The sequence below is a fragment of the Nerophis ophidion genome, linkage group LG13 (genome assembly GCF_033978795.1).
Source record: "Nerophis ophidion isolate RoL-2023_Sa linkage group LG13, RoL_Noph_v1.0, whole genome shotgun sequence".
NCBI classification, from domain to species: domain Eukaryota; kingdom Metazoa; phylum Chordata; class Actinopteri; order Syngnathiformes; family Syngnathidae; genus Nerophis; species Nerophis ophidion.
The window spans coordinates 9,608,738-9,628,418 of record NC_084623.1 but is presented as its reverse complement, the minus strand read 5'-3'; the positions used below and the strand labels follow the sequence as shown (position 1 = coordinate 9,628,418).

Below are 19,681 nucleotides of genomic sequence, written 5' to 3'. Positions count from 1 at the left end.
GTATATGTGCATATGTATATATTTATACATGTATCTATATATGTATATATGTGTTCGTATATATATATATGGATGTATGTATATATGTATATGTATGTATATATTGATGTAAGTATATGTATATATATGTGTGTGTGTGTGTGTGTATATATATGTATATATTGATGTATATATACCTGTACATGTATTTATATATGTATATATAGCTTTATGTATGTATATATATATATATATGTGTGTGTATGTATATGTGCATGTATAAATTTATACATGTATGTATATATGTGTTTGTATCTATATATGGATGTATGTATATATATATATATGTATGTATATATTGATGTATGTGTATGTATATATGTGTGTATATATATATATATATATATATATACATATATATGTATGTATGTATGTATTGATGTATCCATGTGTATATATATGTATGTACATATATGTACATATTTATATGTATATATGTTTGTATGTATTTATATATATATATATATATATATATATATATATATATATATATATATATGTGTGTGTGTGTGGTTGTATAAATATATAAGTGTCACAGTCATAAAATGTTAATATTGTATTTCTGGACTTTATAAGTCAAAAATGCAATCAACAAATGTTTGGAAAAAAGTATGATAATAATAAAGAAATATTGAAGCCCAAATAAAAAAGTACTGTAATTTTTTATTTGTTCCAAATGATCATTTGCAGTAAATGTGTAGATCAACTTAAGGTCTGTGTTAGTAAAACAGAAAATATCAATTATTTCCCCCCCAAAAATGTTTTAAAGTGCAATATTTAATGTGCATTAATTTGCGCCTTAATTAACTATTTTAATAATTCATAACACCATTCATTTTGATTCATTATTACTAATCACAGTTTAAACAAATACATGAATAAATCCCACCTAATTATTGGGGATCAAAAAGGTCCCCACTCATAAAACTGTTACAAAGAAGTCATTATTTTACTTTTACATTGTGTCAATTATAAGTATGTATTATTTTTAAATGAATGAGCAATACACAAACCTCTCCATGACCCACATTTCTCAACTGATTCGAACCGTTCCAACATCCACACACTCCACTCACCCTGGACATTGTAGCATTTCAGTTCCAGGCACCTGTAATTCCTACCAAAATTGCAATTTCTAGTTATTATCATGTAGGAATATACTCTACCACTGTGCCATACCTCATCAGCCTGATTTTTATAATCTACCTCAACCTATATTTCCAGGAACCTAAAATAAAGTCTACTAGTTATTTGGGTTCCGTTATGCCTGGACTTGAGTTGGACTCTTTTAGGAGTAGTGCAACAAAAAAGAAAAAGTGAAATATCCTCGGCAAATAGGCCGGGATAATCTCCGAGAGATGATGTGTGTTTGGGGGTGTGGCAATAAGTAATAAGTTCAGCGAGTGTGAGGTGTTTTTAACCTCAAGTTGGAGAAGAGACGTGCCTTCAAATACATACTATTTTTCCCATGTCTTTTCCGAGGACTTAAAAACTAAATCCCTCCGAACGAGCCCAAATGACTTCCGTACCAGACACACACACACACACACCTATCAGTTAATGAGTGTGTTGTGAGCCTTGTATACTCGCAGTTTTGTCGTTTCAAACCATAAGCACGAGATTTACAACTTTTCTGCAATTTGACAGAAGTCGTTTGCCTTTGAGTTGCGTGAAAAGCCTGCCAAGAGCGACACGATGGCGGGGAAAAATTACAGAATGTTTTTTTTTTGTTTGTTTTAATTAAACCGGAAGACAGAGCTGGCAAGCAGGCAATACTGATATCCATGACAGGAAGGAACCACACGGATCCTTCATAGCGCAGAACTGAATAGACTCTGAAAACAATCCGAAAGACGAGCAGGTATTGAACACAAGGCCAGGCGGGGAACCAACATAGGGAAGAGGACTAAGAAATGTAATCTTTTAGTTGGCTTCTGTAAAACTGAAACAGAAACTCGACTTTTGTGTGTTTTGTTTGTTGCAGATTGCGGGCAGAGGGACGGATCAGCGGATGGTGCCGCAGTATGAAGAGGCTGAGCGTCAGTATGCCTCTCTGCCAAGGTACTCTCTTACTCTTTCTTCCTTCCCTTCTAGAAGAGGCCACAAGTTGTTTCTGTTTTGCATTGGTTTCTTTTCAAAGTCTCTGTTTCAATCGGCGCAATCTGTCTTTGTCTTTGTCAACCTCCGCCTCAACGGCCCCGTTTACACTAAGCCGGATAACAGGTCTGGACTACAGGCTGGCCAGTCTAGTACCCGCACTCTTTTACTATGAAGTTTTTTTTTTGTTTGTTGAAATAAGCAGGGGCGTCCATGATAACGTTGCTTGGATGGCAACATATGTTGCTCCAAAACCTGTATGTACCTTTCAGTATTATTGGTGCCTTCAGAGATGTGTAAGTTACCCAGGCCTTGGGCACGAATGCACCCCCAACTTTTCAACTTTGCGCCTAGAACAATCCGGTTGGTTCTTGTCCTCTTTATTCCGGAGGACACAACGTCCACAGGTTCCAAAAACAATTTGAAAAGTGGACTCGTCAGAACACTTTTCCACTTTGCATCAGTCCATCTTAGATGAGCTCAGGCCCATTTCTGGGTGTTGTTGATAAATGGCTTTGGCTTTAGGGGCGGCATAGCTCGGTTGGTAGAGGGGCCGTGCCGGCAACTTGAGGGTTGCAGGTTCGATTCCCGCTTCCGCCATCGTAGTCACTGCCGTTGTGTCCTTTGGCAAGACCCTTTACCCACCTGCTCCCAGTGCAACCCACACTGGTTTAAATGTAACTTAGATACTGGGTTTCACTATGTAAAGCGCTTTGAATCACTAAAGAAAAGCGCTATATAAATATAATTCACTTCACTTTGCATATTAGAGTTTTAACTTGCACTTACAGATGTAGCGACCAACTGTAGTTACTGAAAGTGGTTTTCTGAAGTATTCCGGAGCCATGTGGTGATATCCTTTACACACTGATGTTGCTTTTTGATGCAGTACTACCTGAGGGATCGAAGGTCCGCAATATTATCGCTTACGTGTAGGGATTTCTCGCAAAAAAGCCGCTGCCTGACCAAGTCTCAGAAAATCTGGATTAACCCGCTCTCATTTTTCTTTTACCCTGCATTACAACCAGCTGATGCAACAAAATGTTGTTCTTATCAGTATCATGGACTGTTTTCACTGCTGGACTCTCGAAAGAGGTTTCACAGCCTTTTGAATCTTGATTGATTGAAACTTTTATTAGTAGATTGCACAGGCAAGGTTATCCAGGGTAAATTACAGCTAACCTTATCTGCGTCCACGCACGCAACAACGCCACCGTTTAAGACCCCCTGCCACCCTCCGTCCGCCCTGGACGGAGGGTGTACCACCCTGGACAAGTCGCCACCTCATCACAGGGCCAACACAGATAGACAACATTCACACTCACATTCACACACTAGGGCCAATTTTTTGTTGACAATAATCCTATCCCCAGGTGCATGTTTTAATAATTTTAAAAATCAATAAATACATTAAAAAAATATAAAAAAATATATTTTAAATATTGATGTTTTTCATTTTTTATTTTGATTAAAAATAGTTAAAAAAAAATTGTGATTAATTAAAAAATTATTAAAACAATTTGGTATCCCTAATCAACATACATTATCATAATAGAATAAAATGGTCTAATTTATATCAATCCATCCATCCATCCATTTTCTACCACTTGTCCCTTCTGGGGTCGCAGAGGGGTGCTGGAGCCTATCTCAGCTACAATCGGGCGGAAGGCAGTGTACACCCTGGACAAGTCGCCACCTCATCGCAGGGCCAACACAGATAGACAACATTCACACTCACATTCACACAGTAGGGACAATTTAGTGTTGCCAATCAACCTATCCCCAGGTGCATGTTTTTAGATTTAAAAAAAAAAAAAAAAAATGTTTTTATAAAAGACATTTTGAATATCGATGTTTTTCGTTTTTTTTATTAAAAATAGTTGCGATTAATTTAAAAAATGATTTGAAAAAATTGGTACCCCTAATCCAGTGGTCCCTAAACTTTTTGTACCCGCGGACCGGTCAACGCTTAATAATTTGTCCCGCGGCCCGGGGGGGTCTTTTTTTTTATTTTTATTTTTTATTATTATTTTTTTTTTTTTCCTTTGTCATGAAAAAGGGAAGTTTTTGTCATGAAAAAGGGAGGTTTTTGTGGTTGGTGCACTAATTGTAAGTGTATATTGTGTTTTTTATGTTGACTTAATAAAAAAAAAATAATAAAAGAACATTTTTATTTTTTATCTTTTTAAATGAAAATTTATAAAAAATTATTCTGCGGCCCGGTACCAATCGGGCCACAGCCCGGTGGTTGGGGACCACTGCCCTAATCAACATGTATTATAATACAATTAAATGGTCTATTGTCGGACTAATTTATATCCATCCATCAATTGTTCTACCGCTTGTCCCCTCTGGGGTCGCGGAATGGTGCTGGAGCCTATCTCAGCTGCATTCGGGCGGAAGGCGGAGTACACCCTGGACAAGTCACAGGTCCAACACAGATAGACAGACAACATTCACACACTAGGGCCAATTTGGTGTTGCCAATCAACTTATCCCCAGGTGCATGTTTTTAGATTTTTTAAAAATCAATAAATAAATAAGTAAAAAAAAATTTGAAAAGACATTTGGAATATCAAAGTTTTTTGTTTTTTTTTTTTTTTATTAAAAATAGTTACAAAAAAAATCGCGATTAATTAAAAAAATGATAAAAAAATTGGGTAACCCTAATCAACATGCATTATCATAATAGAATTAAATGGTCAATTGTCGGACTAATTTATATCCATCCATCTACTACCACTTGACACTTTTGTGGTCGCGGGAGGGGTGGGGTGGGGGGGTGCGGGAGCCTATCTCAGCTGCTTTAGCGGCATAGCTCGGTTGGTAGAGTGGCCGTGCCAGCAACTTGAGGGTTGCAGGTTCGATTCCCGCTTCCGACATCCTAGTCACTGCCGTTGTGTCCTTGGGCAAGACACTTTACCCACCTGCTCCCAGTGCCACCCACACTGGTTTAAATATAACTTAGATATTGGGTTTCACTATGTAAAGCGCTTTGAGTCACTTGAGAAAAGCGCTATATAAATAGCGGAAGGCGGGGTACACCTCTGGACAAGTCGCCTCCTCATTGCAGAGCCAACATGGTTAGACAGACAACATTCACACACTAGGGCCAATTTAGTGTTACCAATCAACCTATCCCCAGGTGCATGTTTTAAATTTTAAAAAAAGGACATTTTGAAAATCAATGTGTTTCTTTTTCCATTTTGATTAAAAATAATTACAAACAAAAATTGTGATTAATTAAAAAATTATAAAAACATGCATTATCATTATAGAATTAAATGGTCTATTGTCAGACTAATTTATATCCTTTTTTTTTTAAACTAATCAATAAATAAATAAGTTAAAAACATTTTGAAAAGACATTTGGAATATCGAAGTTTTTCGTTTTTTTGTTTTTTTATTAAAAATAGTTACAAAAAAAAATCGCGATTAATTAAAAAAAATATTCAAAAATGTGGTACCCCTAATCAACATGCATTATCATAATATAATTAAATGGTCTATTGTCGGACTAATTTATATCCATCCATCCATTTTTCTACCGCTTGTCCCCTCTGGGGTCACGGAGCGGTACTGGAGCCTATCTCAGCTGCATTTGGGCGGAAGGCGGGGTACACCCCTGGACAAGTCACCACCTCATTGCAGAGCCAACATGGATAGACAGACCACATTCACACACTAGGGCCAATTTAGTGTTGCCGATCAACCTATCCCCAGGTGCATGTTTTTAAATTTATAAAAAAAGACATTTTGAAAATCATTGTGTTTCTTTTTCCATTTTGATTAAAAATAATTACAAACAAAAATTGTGATTAATTAAAAAATTATCAAAACATGCATTATCATTATAGAATTAAATAGTCTATTGTCAGACTAATTTATATCGTTTTTTTTTTTTAACTAATCAATAAATAAGTAAAAAAAAATTTGAAAAGACATTTGGAATATCGAAGTTTTTCGTTTTTGGTTTTTTTTTTAATTAAAAATAGTTACAAAAAAAAAATCGCGATTAATTAAAAAAATATTAAAAAATGTGGTACCCCTAATCAACATGCATTATCATAATAGAATTAAATGGTCTATTGTCAGACTAATTTATATCCATCCATCCATCCATTTTTCTACCGCTTGCCCCCTCTGGAGCCTATTTCAGCTGCATTTGGGCGGAAGGCGGGGTACACCCCTGGACAAGTCACCACCTCATCGCAGGGCCAACACAGATAGACAGACAATATTCACACACTAGGGCCAATTTAGTGTTACCAATCAACCTATCCCCAGGTGCATGTTTTTAAATTCTTAAAAAAGGACATTTTGAAAATCAATGTGTTTCTTTTTCCATTTTGATTAAAAATAATTACAAACAAAAATCGTGATTAATTAAAAAATTATAAAAAAAAACATTTGGCACTCCTAATCAACATGCATTATCATAATAGAATTAAATGGTCTATTGTCAGACTAATTTATATCCTTTTTTTTTTTTTTTAACTAATTTATATATTTAACTTTATATTATATTTTGTCTACAGTAATAACCAAAAGTTTGGACACATCTTCTCATTCAATGCTTTTTCTTTATTTTCACGACTATTTCCATCGTAGATTGTCACTGAAGGCATCAAAACTGTGAAGTGAAAACCCTGTCAGCTCATCAAGAGAATGCCAAGAGTGCGCGAAACAGTAATCAGAGCAAAAGGTGGCTATTTTGAAGAAACTAGAATATAAAACATGTTTTTAGATATTCCCCCTGTTTTTGTCAAGTACATAACTCCACATGTGTTCATTCATAGTTGTGATGCCTTCAGTGACAATCTACAACGTAAATAGTCATGAAAATAAAGAAAACACATTGAATGAGAAGGTGTGTCCAAACCACAACCCTAATATGAATTAATTAATATATTGCCTGTGCGTTCCCTCGTTATTTACTTCAGACATCATTGAATAACACAATTACATCCAGAACAACATTTTATTGACAACTTGATAAAAGTTTAATTAGATTAAGATGAATTCCTTTTTTCCCCCATGTTGTGTTTCCCCGAGATAATGAAATACCTAAAGGTCAAAGTTTAAGTGAAAAGTTTATTTAACACTTTGTGGGGACAAGTGATTACCCGCAGCTGTGTCTCATTTTGCAAGGCACGCCCTCACATTTTTAATATTGGCTATCTGTGCATCTTTAACCTTTTGTTCCCCGGCGATTTTTTTAACCGTTAATTAATTTCCTGCCCCCCCGACACCCCCACTGAAGAAGTAAAACTCAGGTGGAGGTTTCATTTCCTTCCCACTTTAGAAGACGTAGGGCCTGCACACACTGAAACGAAACATAACACATTTATTTTATTTTAATTTTTTTAGACGTTATTTGTCTGCAGAAGAACACTAAAAGGGGAATTGCATTTTTTTATTATTTTTTTTTTATTTTTTTAGGAATTTTAACTAGAATTAACAATCCCAATATAAGACAAAACCACATATGTTATTATGTTTTCAATGCATTCTAAATAGTAAAACATGGTACATACGAGGTGGCTAACAATAGAGCTGATGAAAGTCCTCTATTCCAGTGGTCCCCAACCACCGGGCCGCGGCCTGGAACCGGGCCGTGCCCCGATTGGTACCAGGCCGCAGAAAAAAAATGTAGTCCATATATATATATTTTCTTTTTTATTAAATCAACATAAAAAACACAATATACACACTTACAATTAGTGCACCAACCACAAAAAGGTCCCTTTTTCATGACAAAAACGTCCCTTTTTCATGACCCGTAGGACAAATTATTAAGCCCTGACCGGGCCGCGGATACAAAAAGGTTGGGGACCACTGCTCTATTCCACCCCTTAAATCAGAGCTGTGCACATATTTTGACTCGAGGGGGCCACGTTGAGAGAAAATATGTGTTGGGGGGGGGGGCAAGGTGTATGTAAATGTGTATAAATGCTATATACACATTTAGCTGTAAAGAAAATACTGTGCAGTACGTGGGTTTGGGTCCCTTTTTTCAGGAAGCAATCAAAGTTGACTTATATAGCCCTAAATCACGATTGTCTCAAAGGGCTGCACAAGCCACATCCATCCATCCATTTTCTACCGCTTGTCCCTTTTTGGGGGTTTCGAGGGGGTCGCTGGAGCCTTTTTCAGCTGCATTCAATGTACACCCTGGACAAGTCGCCACCTCATCGCAGGAAACGGAAAAAACATCCGGAAACAACAACCCCGGAAATGTGTCCCGTGAAAGAAACGTCCGACCAGGAACTCTCTAACTACTAAAGTTCCTTGGGTGAATAATGTAAACTCACCACACCGGTATGTTTTAGCGCTTTCATGGCGAGTTTACCGACGAATATAAGTAAGAACTTTACACTACTTTAGATTAGAAATGGCAACAGCTGAGGATGAATGTCCCATAACAAGAAGATAGAGAAAAAGAAGAAGCTTATCGACCACAAAGGCGAAGGCAAGCAATTTTTCAAGATTTATGCAGATCCCAAATACAGATCAGCAAGTACCAGAAGGTAAGAAAAGTTGCTTTTGCATAATATTGCGAAACGACACGCCAACAAATAAGTCTTACTTTATACACACACCATAATAATACTCGTATGTTGAAGCACATCAAACGGTGCAGCCTACACTTATCTCTTATGTTTGACTGCCATCTACTGGTCACACTTATTATTACACCATGCACCAAATAAAATCGCTTCGAAATCGGTAATCTCAACCAAACTTGTTGCTTACATTAGGTGCACCGGGTTAAAAGGCGCACCGTCGAGTTTTGAGGGAAAAACGTCATTTTAAGTACCGTACTTCCTTGAATTGCCGCCGGGTATATAGTATGCGCCTGCCTAGAATTAAAAACTTGTTTTGCAAAATAATTAGCGCATGCTAAACATTACTGCCGGCTCAGGATTAATGCCGGGTCAAACTCGTTTCGCTAAATAATTAGCATATGCCTAGAATTTCCGTCGGGTCGAACTTGTCACGTCACGAGTCATCATTTTCAAAATGGAGGAGGCTGATTTCAAAGATTTGAAATCGCATAAAGGGAAGAAGATTAAGAGCCATTCAGTAGGATTTAAGGTCCGAGCTATTGAATATGCTAAAAAGAACAGTAAGCAGTTATGTTTTATTAATATGCCGTAGCTGCGTGTGTCAAATATGAGTCATTAAATGACTCCCGCCTCCTGGTGGTAGAGGGCGCTAGTGATCCTTCTTGCGACTACTCGGCTGCAGAAGAAGTGACAAGAGTGAGCAGCGATCGTTTATTTTTTCCTCTCGCTTGCACTTTTAACATGGAGGATTACATATCTAAAATAAAGCATTTTTCTAAACTGGACTTTCAATCAAAGCAGGAGGTAATAAAGGAAGATCTCCTTTGAGACAGAGAGACTTTTAAAACTGAAGAAAGATAAGGAAGACTTCTATAAACAAGTTATCGATGCTTTTGATCAGAAGAAGCTGCGCATGGACTTCATTTATAAGTAAAGGTAAGACCATAATAACGTATTTTTCTTATTAAATCTGCTTTTCATGATGGTATCTTTACATCACACTCAAATTTAGAAGCGCAGGCCTAAATTTACCGCATGCCTTTGGTAAGCGCCGGAGTGAGAAGAGATTTTAAATTAATTCGTGCCCCGGCGGCAATTCAAGGAAATTCGGTATAGTTTATAGTCCGGAAAATACGGTCCTTTAGGCATGTAATTAAAACATTAATGGGGCTTTTTTTTATTATTATTTTTTTTTTCATAGGTTGAATAGAGAGAATCTCATTGGCTACACTGTTAGCTGTTTTGCTATCCTTTTTTTTACGAGTTAGAATGCATAAAAAACGAAAACCATATATTATAGTCCCAATAAAAGTTTCCCTTTAAAATGACTTAAAACAACTAAAGGCCTACTGAAATGCGATGTTCTTATTAAATCGGGTATAACAGGTCCATTCTATGTGTCATACTTGATCATTTCGCGATATTGCCATATTTTTGCTGAAAGGATTTAGTAGAGAACTTCGACCATAAAGTTTGCAACTTTTGGTGCTGATAAAAAAGCCTTGCCTGTACCGGAAGTAGCAGACGATGTGCGTGTGACGTCACAGGTTGTGGAGCTCCTTACATCTGAACATTGTTTACAATCATGGCCACCAGCAGTACGAGCGATACAGACCGAGAAAGCGACGATTTACCCATTAATTTGAGCGACGATGAAAGATTCGTGGATGAGGAAAGTGAGAGTGAAGGACTAGAATTTTTTTTTTTTAAATACATTTTAAAAAAGGACAAGAGGGCAGTGGGAGCAATTCAGATAGGGAAGATTTTGTGAGAGGCGACTTGGGGGTGGCAGGACCACTTGGCCGGGCCCAACCGCAACAAGGGATAGAGCCATACCGCTTTGAACCCGACGTTGACGGTGACAGTCAGGAGGACGCTGCGGATATTGATGCTGGAGTAGCACACGACATAGCTCCCCTTCAGAATACAGAATGGTAAAATGTTATTTATTAATACACATAATACACTGTACTTTGTGTGAGTGGTCCAATCCAACCGTGTTCGCTTGACCTCTCTGTTCCATAGTAAAGGCGGCATAGCTCGGTTGGTAGAGTGGCCGTGCCAGCAACTTGAGGGTTGCAGGTTCGATTCCCGCTTGTGCCATCCTAGTCACTGCCGTTGTGTCCTTGGGCAAGACACTTTACCCACCTGCTCCCAGTGCCACCCACACTGGTTTAAATGTAACTTAGATATTGGGTTTCACTATGTAAAGCGCTTTGAGTCACTAGAGAAAAGCGCTATATAAATATATAATTCACTATAGCTTGACTGTCATCTTTCGGGAATGTGAACAATGAAACACCGGCTGTGTTTGTGTTGCTAAAGCCGGCCGCAATACACCGCTTCCCACCTACAGCTTTCTTCTTTGATGTCTCCATTGTTCATTGAAAAAAATAGCAAAAGATTAACCAACCCAGATGTCCAGAATACTGTGGAATTTCGCGATGAAAACAGACGACTTAATAGCTGGGCTCGATGCCGGCACAAAATGTCCTCTACAATCCGTGACGTCACGCGCAGGCGTCATCATACCGAGACGTTTTCAGCAGGATTTTTCGGCGTGAAATTTAAAATTGGACTTTAGTAAGCAAACCTGACCGTATTGGCATGTGTTGCAATGTTAAAATTTCATTATTTATATATAAACTGTCAGACTGCGTGGTGGCTAGTAGTGGGTTTCAGTACTATTGCCACATTCAGAAGTATTTTAAAAAGAATGTGTTTGATTAATTTTCACAAAACACTGGCTTTGTGGACGTGAAGTGAAGTGAATTATATTTTATATAGCGCTTTTCTCAAGTGACTCAAAGCGCTTTACATAGTGACACCCAATATCTAAGTTACATTCAAACCAGTGTGGGTGGCACTGGGAGCAGGTGGGTAAAGTGTCTTGCCCAAGGACACAACAGCAGTGACTAGGATGCCACAAGCGGGAATCGAACCTGCAACCCCTCAAGTTGCTGACACGGCCGCTCTACCAACCGAGCTATGCCGCCGACGTGGTCTCACCAAAGCACCGTCAAATGTGTGTGTTTGCATGATAGTGTGCGAGGGAGAGAAAGTCAACGAGTGGAGTGACAAACAGAAGGTCTGAACATAAGAAAGTTTATAGTCTGCTTCCCATCTCTGGTAGAATGCTGAGGGATGACTTTCTTTCACACCTCTTCTAGTGTGTGTGTGTGTGTGTGTGTGTGTGTGTGTGTGTGGGAGGGAGGCTGGTGATGACTTTAGCAGATGGGGCTGAGAGCTGTGATGATAGTTCGAGGTCTTGCTGTCATCCCTGAAAAGCCTTGAGAAATTGGACACACTCGCATATAAGACACTGGCTCAGTTTCGTGCTTTGCTAGCTATCACTCTATAAGGTAGTGGGCCCTATAAATACACTTTATCATTATGCTCAGATGTCTATATATATATATATATATACATAATAGTTGGCCACCCATCCAAATGATCAGAATCAGGTGTGGAGTTGCTCTCTTAGTACAAGTGAAAGGAACTTTGAATGCTACAGGATACCAAAACATTTTGGACAATTCCACGCTCCAAACCATGTGGGAACAGTTTGGAGCGGGCCCCTTCCTCTTCCGAACATGACTGTGCACCAGGTCCTTAAAGATATGGATGACAGAGTCTGTTGTGGATGAACTTGACTGGCCTGCACAGAGTCCTGACCTGAACCCGATAGAACACCTTTGAGCCTTCTCGACCGACGTCAATGTCTGACCTCACCAATGCGCTTTTGGAAGAATGGTGGAACATTCTCATGAACACACTCCGCAACCTTGTGGACAGCCTTTTCCAGAAGAGTTGAAGCTGTAATAGCAGCAAAAGGTGGACCGACATCATATTGAACCTTATGGGTGAGGAATGGGATGGCCCTTCAAAGTCATATGTGAGTCAAGGCAGGTGGCCAAATATTTTTGACAATATAGTGTGTATGTGTGTGTGTATATATATATACATATATATATATATATATATATATATATATATATATATATATATATATATATATACATATATATATATATATATATATATATATATATATATATATATATATATATATATATATATATATATATATATATATATATATATACAAACCCCATTTCTATATGAGTTGGGAAATTGTGTTAGATGTAAATATAAACGGAATACAATGATTAGCAAATCCTTTTCAACCCATATTCAGTTGAATGCACTTCAAAGACAAGATATTTGATGTTCAAACTCATAAACTTTATTTTTTTTTTGCAAATAATAATTAACTTATAATTTCATGGCTGCAACACGTGCCAAAGTAGTTGGGAAAGGGCATGTTCACCACTGTGTTACATCACATTTTCTTCTAACAACAATCAATAAACGTTTGGGAACTTTGAAGCTTTGAAAGTGGAATTATTTACCATTCTTGCTTGATGTACAGCTTAAGTCGTTCAACGTTGTTGTGGTATTTCACGCTTCATAATGAGCCACACATTTTCGATGGGAGACATGTCTAGACTGCAGGCGGGCCAGGAAAGTACCCGCACTCTTTTACTACGAAGCCACGCTGTTGTAACACGTGGCTTGGCATTGTTTTGCTGAAATAAGCAGGGGCGTCCATGATAATGTTGCTTGGATGACAACATATGTTGCTCCAAAACCTGTATGGACCTTTCAGCATTAATGGTGCCTTCACATATGTGTAAGTTACCCAAGCTTTGGGCACTAATACACCCCCATAATAAATAGTGTAATAAATAGTCAGGAAGTGTCATGAATACAATGTTGCGTTTATGTTGTGTTACTGTGAGGATGTTCTCCCGAAATGTTGTTGTCGTTCTTAATTGGTGTGGCTTCACAGCGTGGCGCATATTACTAAGAGTGTTAAAATTGTTTATATCACAACCATTAGTGTACTCTGTGTCACCCAGTATGCCTTGCAGTCGTGTGCGTGTCGCCGTGGAAGCCACACACAACATGATGCTGGACTGATAAGCAGATCGTTCATGTTGTAGTAGGCGACAAAGCTAATGACTTCATAGCACGCCCTAATATTTATTATCTGGGTGACTACCGGCAGTCATTCAAGAGAATAATAGCGTCTCTTATTGTCTTCTTCGCTTTATGACACGGGTCTTAAATGGCTCTTTGAATGCCAAAGGATACCGGCCATAGAACCATGCATATCTAATATTTCCAGATGGTTCAACCGCCACCCGCCCGAATCGAATTAAAATCTATTTTTTCGTCATGTCAACCGCCCGACCCGCGGTTTATCCGCGGACTCCGCGGGTGAGACCGCAAACCGCGCATCTCTAATACTTGCAGTAGATATAATTAGTGTTTAGTGCCTCACGTCGTACATAAAAAAGTAATGAGATGTAGTAATAAAACATTTGGTGCACAGCATCAAAGTGGTGTACATCTTTTTATTATTTAATAGCTTCCAATTAATATAGCCAACTTCTTATACCGTTAATAATTTACAATGCAAATATTCAATTAATTACAGAGTATCAGTCTGCCATGTTGTTTTCTCTCTCTCTCTCTCTCTCTCTCTCTCTCTCTCTCTTGAGAGAGAAAGAGAGAGAGAGATAACAACATGTTAACAACCGCAGACCACAGAAGTGAAGAAACCACAGATCTTGTCCTCTCTCTGCCTCGTTCTTCCCCGTCGCACCTTCTGTATTCCACCATTTTCTCGCACTTAAACCGTTTTTTAATCTCACAGAGCTGCAATTATGCCGGAACAATGGTCTCCCTGTTGAGAGTGCCTATTCATTTGTGGAGACCGGTTTTCCACTCCGAGCAACCGCCCAAGTTAACAACTACAGCGAAGGATCATTTGTTTACATTCCACCTTGGACGGCTTCATAATCCTATTGATAGATGCTAATATGCTACGCTGGCTTGCAAGAAGAGAAACATTAACACTGTCGTGTAGCGTTGCCCCCAGGGCAGCGTTTCTCAAAGTGTGGGGAATAGAGACATGACAGGTGGGGCGTGAGAAATGGGAGGAAATTTAACTTTAATTTTTTTTTTCTTTCTATTATATTTTTTTTACAACCCCATTTTCGGTACAAACTGTAAATCACTGTCAAACGACACAATTGCGAGACGTACATGCGACATTGCATGTGACCTCGAGGAACAACTCGTAGACAAATGAAAAGAAAGTCGTTTTGCTTTACAAGTGGACGAAGCTACTGACGGCAATAAAGACTGCCTGTTCATCGCATACGTGATACGTCCGCTTTGTGAATGGCGAGTCACTGTGCGAGGATTTGCTGTTTTGCGAATACAAAAAAAAAAAAAAATAGAGCCATTGCTGATGAGCTGTTCAAGATAATGGACATTTTCCTCAAAGAACACGACCTTAAATGGGAAAACTGTGTGGGCTTTTGCTCTGATGGCGCACAGACCATGGCAGGGTCAAGAAACGGGCTGCAGGCTCTAATAAAGAGGGTTGCGCCAAATGCGCATTGGACACATTGTGTCATTCACCGGGAAGCACTCGCGTCAAGGCAGCTCAACCCCGAACTCAATGAGGTTTTAACAAATGTTGTGAGCGCGGTAAATTTTATCAAAACACAAAAAAAGTGGCAGTTTTAATTAATTTATTATTGAACTGGATGCAAGTTATTTGATTTATTATTGAACTTGATGCAAGTTACACGACAGCTGCACAGTTATTTTATTTAATATTGAACTTGATGTTATTTTATGTTATTGAGTTTGAATGTGGTAAAAAAAATAATCAAAATCAATGTCACATTAAATATTCCACTTTGAGGTATTTTTCACGAGTGAGGGAAGAGTGGATGGTGAGATCGACAGGCGGATCGGTGCGGCGTCTTCAGTAATGCGGACGTTGTATCGATCCGTTGTGGTGAAGAAGGAGCTGAGCCGGAAGGCAAAGCTCTCAATTTACCGGTCGATCCACGTTCCCATCCTCACCTATGGTCATGAGCTTTGGGTCATGACCGAAAGGATAAGATCACGGGTACAAGCGGCCGAAATGAGTTTCCAGGTCTCTCCCTTAGAGATAGGGTGAGAAGCTCTGCCATCCGGGAGGAACTCAAAGTAAAGCCGCTGCTCCTTCACATCGAGAGGAGCCAGATGAGGTGGTTCGGGCATCTGGTCAGGATGCCACCCGAACGCCTCCCTAGGGATGTGTTTAGGGCACGTCCAGCTAGTAGGAGGCCACGGGGAAGACCCAGGACACGTTGGGAAGACTATGTCTCCCGGCTGGCCTGGGAACGCCTCGGGATCCCCTGGGAAGAGCTAGACGAAGTGGCTGGGGAGAGGGAAGTCTGGGTTTCCCTGCTTAGGCTGTTGCCCCCGCGACCCGACCTCGGATAAGCGGAAGATGATGGATGGATGGATGGATGGATGGAGTTTTAATGTAATAAACTTGATGTTACTTGATGTTCAATACATTTGAAAATGTTAATCTTGGCATTAGGCTTCTGTTTGGGTGATGGGGGCAGATGGGGCTTGAAAACTCCCCCTTGTCCAAAGTGGGGGATGACAAAAAAAGTTTGAGAACCACGGCCCTAGGGCTCGACAAACAATCGAATTTCAGCTTCGATTTTGGCTTTAAACAATCATAAAAATATTGTGAAATTTCTGAGCTTGTAACATTTGCGTGGAAACAAGACCACGTCTACTAGAAGTTTGGGATCTCAACACAAGTACCGTATTCTCCGGACTATAAGGCGCACTTAAAATACATTTTTTTACCTCAAAGCTCGACAGTGCGCCTAATGTACGGAATAATTCTTGGACTCCGCCAAGGCTGTCCTTTGTCACCGATTCTGTTCATAACTTTTATGGACAGAATTTCTAGGCGCAGTCAAGGCGTTGAGGGGTTCTGGTTTGGTGACCGCAGGATTAGGTCTCTGCTTTTTGCAGATGATGTGGTCCTGATGGCTTCATCTGACCGGGATCTTCAGCTCTCACTGGATCGGTTTGCAGCCGAGTGTGAAGCGACCGGAATTAGAATCAGCACCTCCAAGTCCGAGTCCATGGTTCTCGCCCGGAAAAGGGTGGAATGCCATCTCCGGGTTGGGGAGGAGACCCTGCCCCAAGTGGAGGAGTTCAAGTACCTAGGAGTCTTGTTCACGAGTGGGGGAAGAGTGGATCGTGAGATCGACAGGCGGCGTCTTCAGTAATGCGGACGTTGTACCGATCCGTTGTGGTGAAGAAGGAGCTGAGCCGGAAGGCAAAGCTCTCAATTTACCGGTCGATCTACGTTCCCATCCTCACCTATGGTCATGAGCTTTGGGTCATGACCGAAAGGATAAGATCACGGGTACAAGCGGCCGAAATGAGTGGCGGGTCTCTCCCTTAGAGATAGGGTGAGAAGCTCTGCCATCCGGGAGGAACTCAAAGTAAAGCCGCTGCTCCTTCACATCGAGAGGAGCCAGATAAGGTGGTTCGGGCATCTGGTCAGGATGCCACCCGAACGCCTCCCTAGGGAGGTGTTTAGGGCACGTCCAGCTAGTAGGAGGCCACGGGGAAGACCCAGGACACGTTGGGAAGACTATGTCTCCCGGCTGGCCTGGGAACGCCTCGGGATCCCCCCGGGAAGTCTGGGCTTCCCTGCTTAGGCTGTTGCCCCCGCGACCCGACCTCGGATAAGTGGAAGATGATGGATGGATGGATGGAGTTTGAATGTAATAAACTTGATGTTACTTGATGTTCAATATATTTGAAAATGTTAATCTTGGCATTAGGGTTCTGTTTGGGCGATGGGGGCAGATGGGGCTTGAAAACTCCCCCTTGTCCAAAGTGGGGGATGACAAAAAAAAGTTTGAGAACCACGGCCCTAGGGCTCGACAAACAATCGAATTTCAGCTTCGATTTTGGCTTTAAACAATCATAAAAATATTGTGAAATTTCTGAGCTTGTAACATTTGCGTGGAAACAAGACCACGTCTACTAGAAGTTTGGGATCTCAACACAAATACCGTATTCTCCGGACTATAAGGCGCACTTAAAATACATTTTTTAACTCTAAGCTCGACAGTGCGCCTAATGTACGGAATAATTCTTGGACTCCGCCAAGGCTGTCCTTTGTCACCGATTCTGTTCATAACTTTTATGGATAGAATTTCTAGGCGCAGCCAAGGCCTTGAGGGGTTCCTGTTTGGTGGCCGCAGGATTAGGTCTCTGCTTTTTGCAGATGATGTGGTCCTGATGGCTTCATCTGAACGGGATCTTCAGCTCTCACTGAATCGGTTTGCAGCCGAGTGTGAATTAGAATCAGCACCTCCAAGTCCGAGTCCAGGGTTCTCGCCCGGAGAAAAGGGTGGACTGCCATCTCCGGGTTGGGGAGGAGACCCTGCCCCAAGTGGAGGAGTTCAAGTACCTAGGAGTCTTGTTCACGAGTGAGGGAAGAGTGGATCGTGAGATCGACAGGCGGATCGGTGCGGCGTCTTCAGTAATGCGGACGTTGTATCGATCCGTTGTGGTGAAGAAGGAGCTGAGCCGGAAGGCAAAGCTCTCAATTTACCGGTCGATCTACGTTCCCATCCTCACCTATGGTCATGAGCTTTGGGTCATGACCGAAAGGATAAGATCACGGGTACAAGCGGCCGAAATGAGTTTCCTCCGCCGTGTGGCGGGTCTCTCCCTTAGAGATAGGGTGAGAAGCTCTGTCATCCGGGAGGGACTCAAAGTAAAGCCGCTGCTCCTTCACATCGAGAGGAGCCAGATTAGGTGGTTCGGGCATCTGGTCAGGATGCCACCCGAACGCCTCCCTAGGGAGGTGTTTATGGCACGTCCAACCGGTAGGAGGCCACGGGGAAGACCCAGGACACGTTGGGAAGACTATGTCTCCCGGCTGGCCTGGGAACGCCTCGGGATCCCCCGGGAAGAGCTAGACGAAGTGGCTGGGGAGAGGGAAGTCTGGGTTTCCCTGCTTAGGCTGTTGCCCCCGCGACCCGACCTCGGATAAGCGGAAGAAGATGGATGGAATTCTGGTTTTGCTTACCGACCTCGAAGCTATTTTATTTGGTGTCATGACAAGTGTGACCAGTAGATGGCAGTCAAACATATGAGATACGTGTAGACTCCAATCTGTTGGCAATATGACTCAAGTATTATTTATTTATTTATATTTTGATATTGTTAATAAATTGAGAACAGGAAAGGAACAAAAGTTTTTAGCAACTGTTATGTAAAAGAAAAGCGGTATGATTAATTGATCTCTGCTTTTCGAACATGTTGAGTAGAGAAACTGGAAATTGTGATGTATCATGTTTTATGCATGCATGTTCCAAATAAACCCCAACTCAACTCAAGTAAACAACACCAACATTTTATATGTTCCATTGAAGATATAGAACATTACACACGGCGCTGAAAAGTCTATCAAAATGTTTTAGTACGACTTTGGTGAGCTAAGAAGCCGCACCGTTTGATGGATTGTCGGCGCATTAAAGTATTATTATGGTGTTTGTATAAAGTAAGATATATTATCTGGCGTTTTGGTTCTATGTATTAAACAAAAGCATATGTTCCTACTTTCTGGTACCTGCTGATGTGTATTTCAGATCTGCATAAATCCTGAAAAATTGCGCGCGTCCGTCTTTGCAGTCCGTGGGGACGCTGTCGTCGATAAGCTTCTTCTTTTTCTAGCTTCTAGGCTGTTCTCATTTTTATTTATCTTTATTATCTTTTTATTTTATTTTTTCAATACACTGTAGCACTTTGAGGTTGTTTACTCCATGTAAAGTGCTTTTTACAAATAAAATATGTTATTATTTATATTATTATTGTTGTTAATAACCATGCCCACCTCAACTTCCTCATGCTCTCTCAGGGAGAGCATGTCCCAAATTCCAAGCTGCTGTTTTGAGGCATGTTAAAAAAAAAAAAATAATGCACTTTGTGACTTCAATAATATTTAAAGCTGCAAGCAGCGATGGACGGGACTGCTTTGGCTGCTGCCCCCGCCACCCAAGCCCGGATAAACGGTA

General features: G+C 40.4%; 1 protein-coding gene across 1 annotated transcript in view; it reads left to right on the top strand.

Moving 5' to 3' along the window:
- The window catches only part of LOC133564224 (partitioning defective 3 homolog B-like), a 405,625-nt gene that overhangs the window by 344,031 nt on the left and 41,913 nt on the right, over nt 1-19,681 (top strand). The window contains exon 24 of the mRNA XM_061918379.1: nt 2,024-2,100. Within this exon, the coding sequence (XP_061774363.1) occupies nt 2,024-2,100 (77 nt within the window). The remainder of the gene's footprint in view (nt 1-2,023; nt 2,101-19,681) is intronic.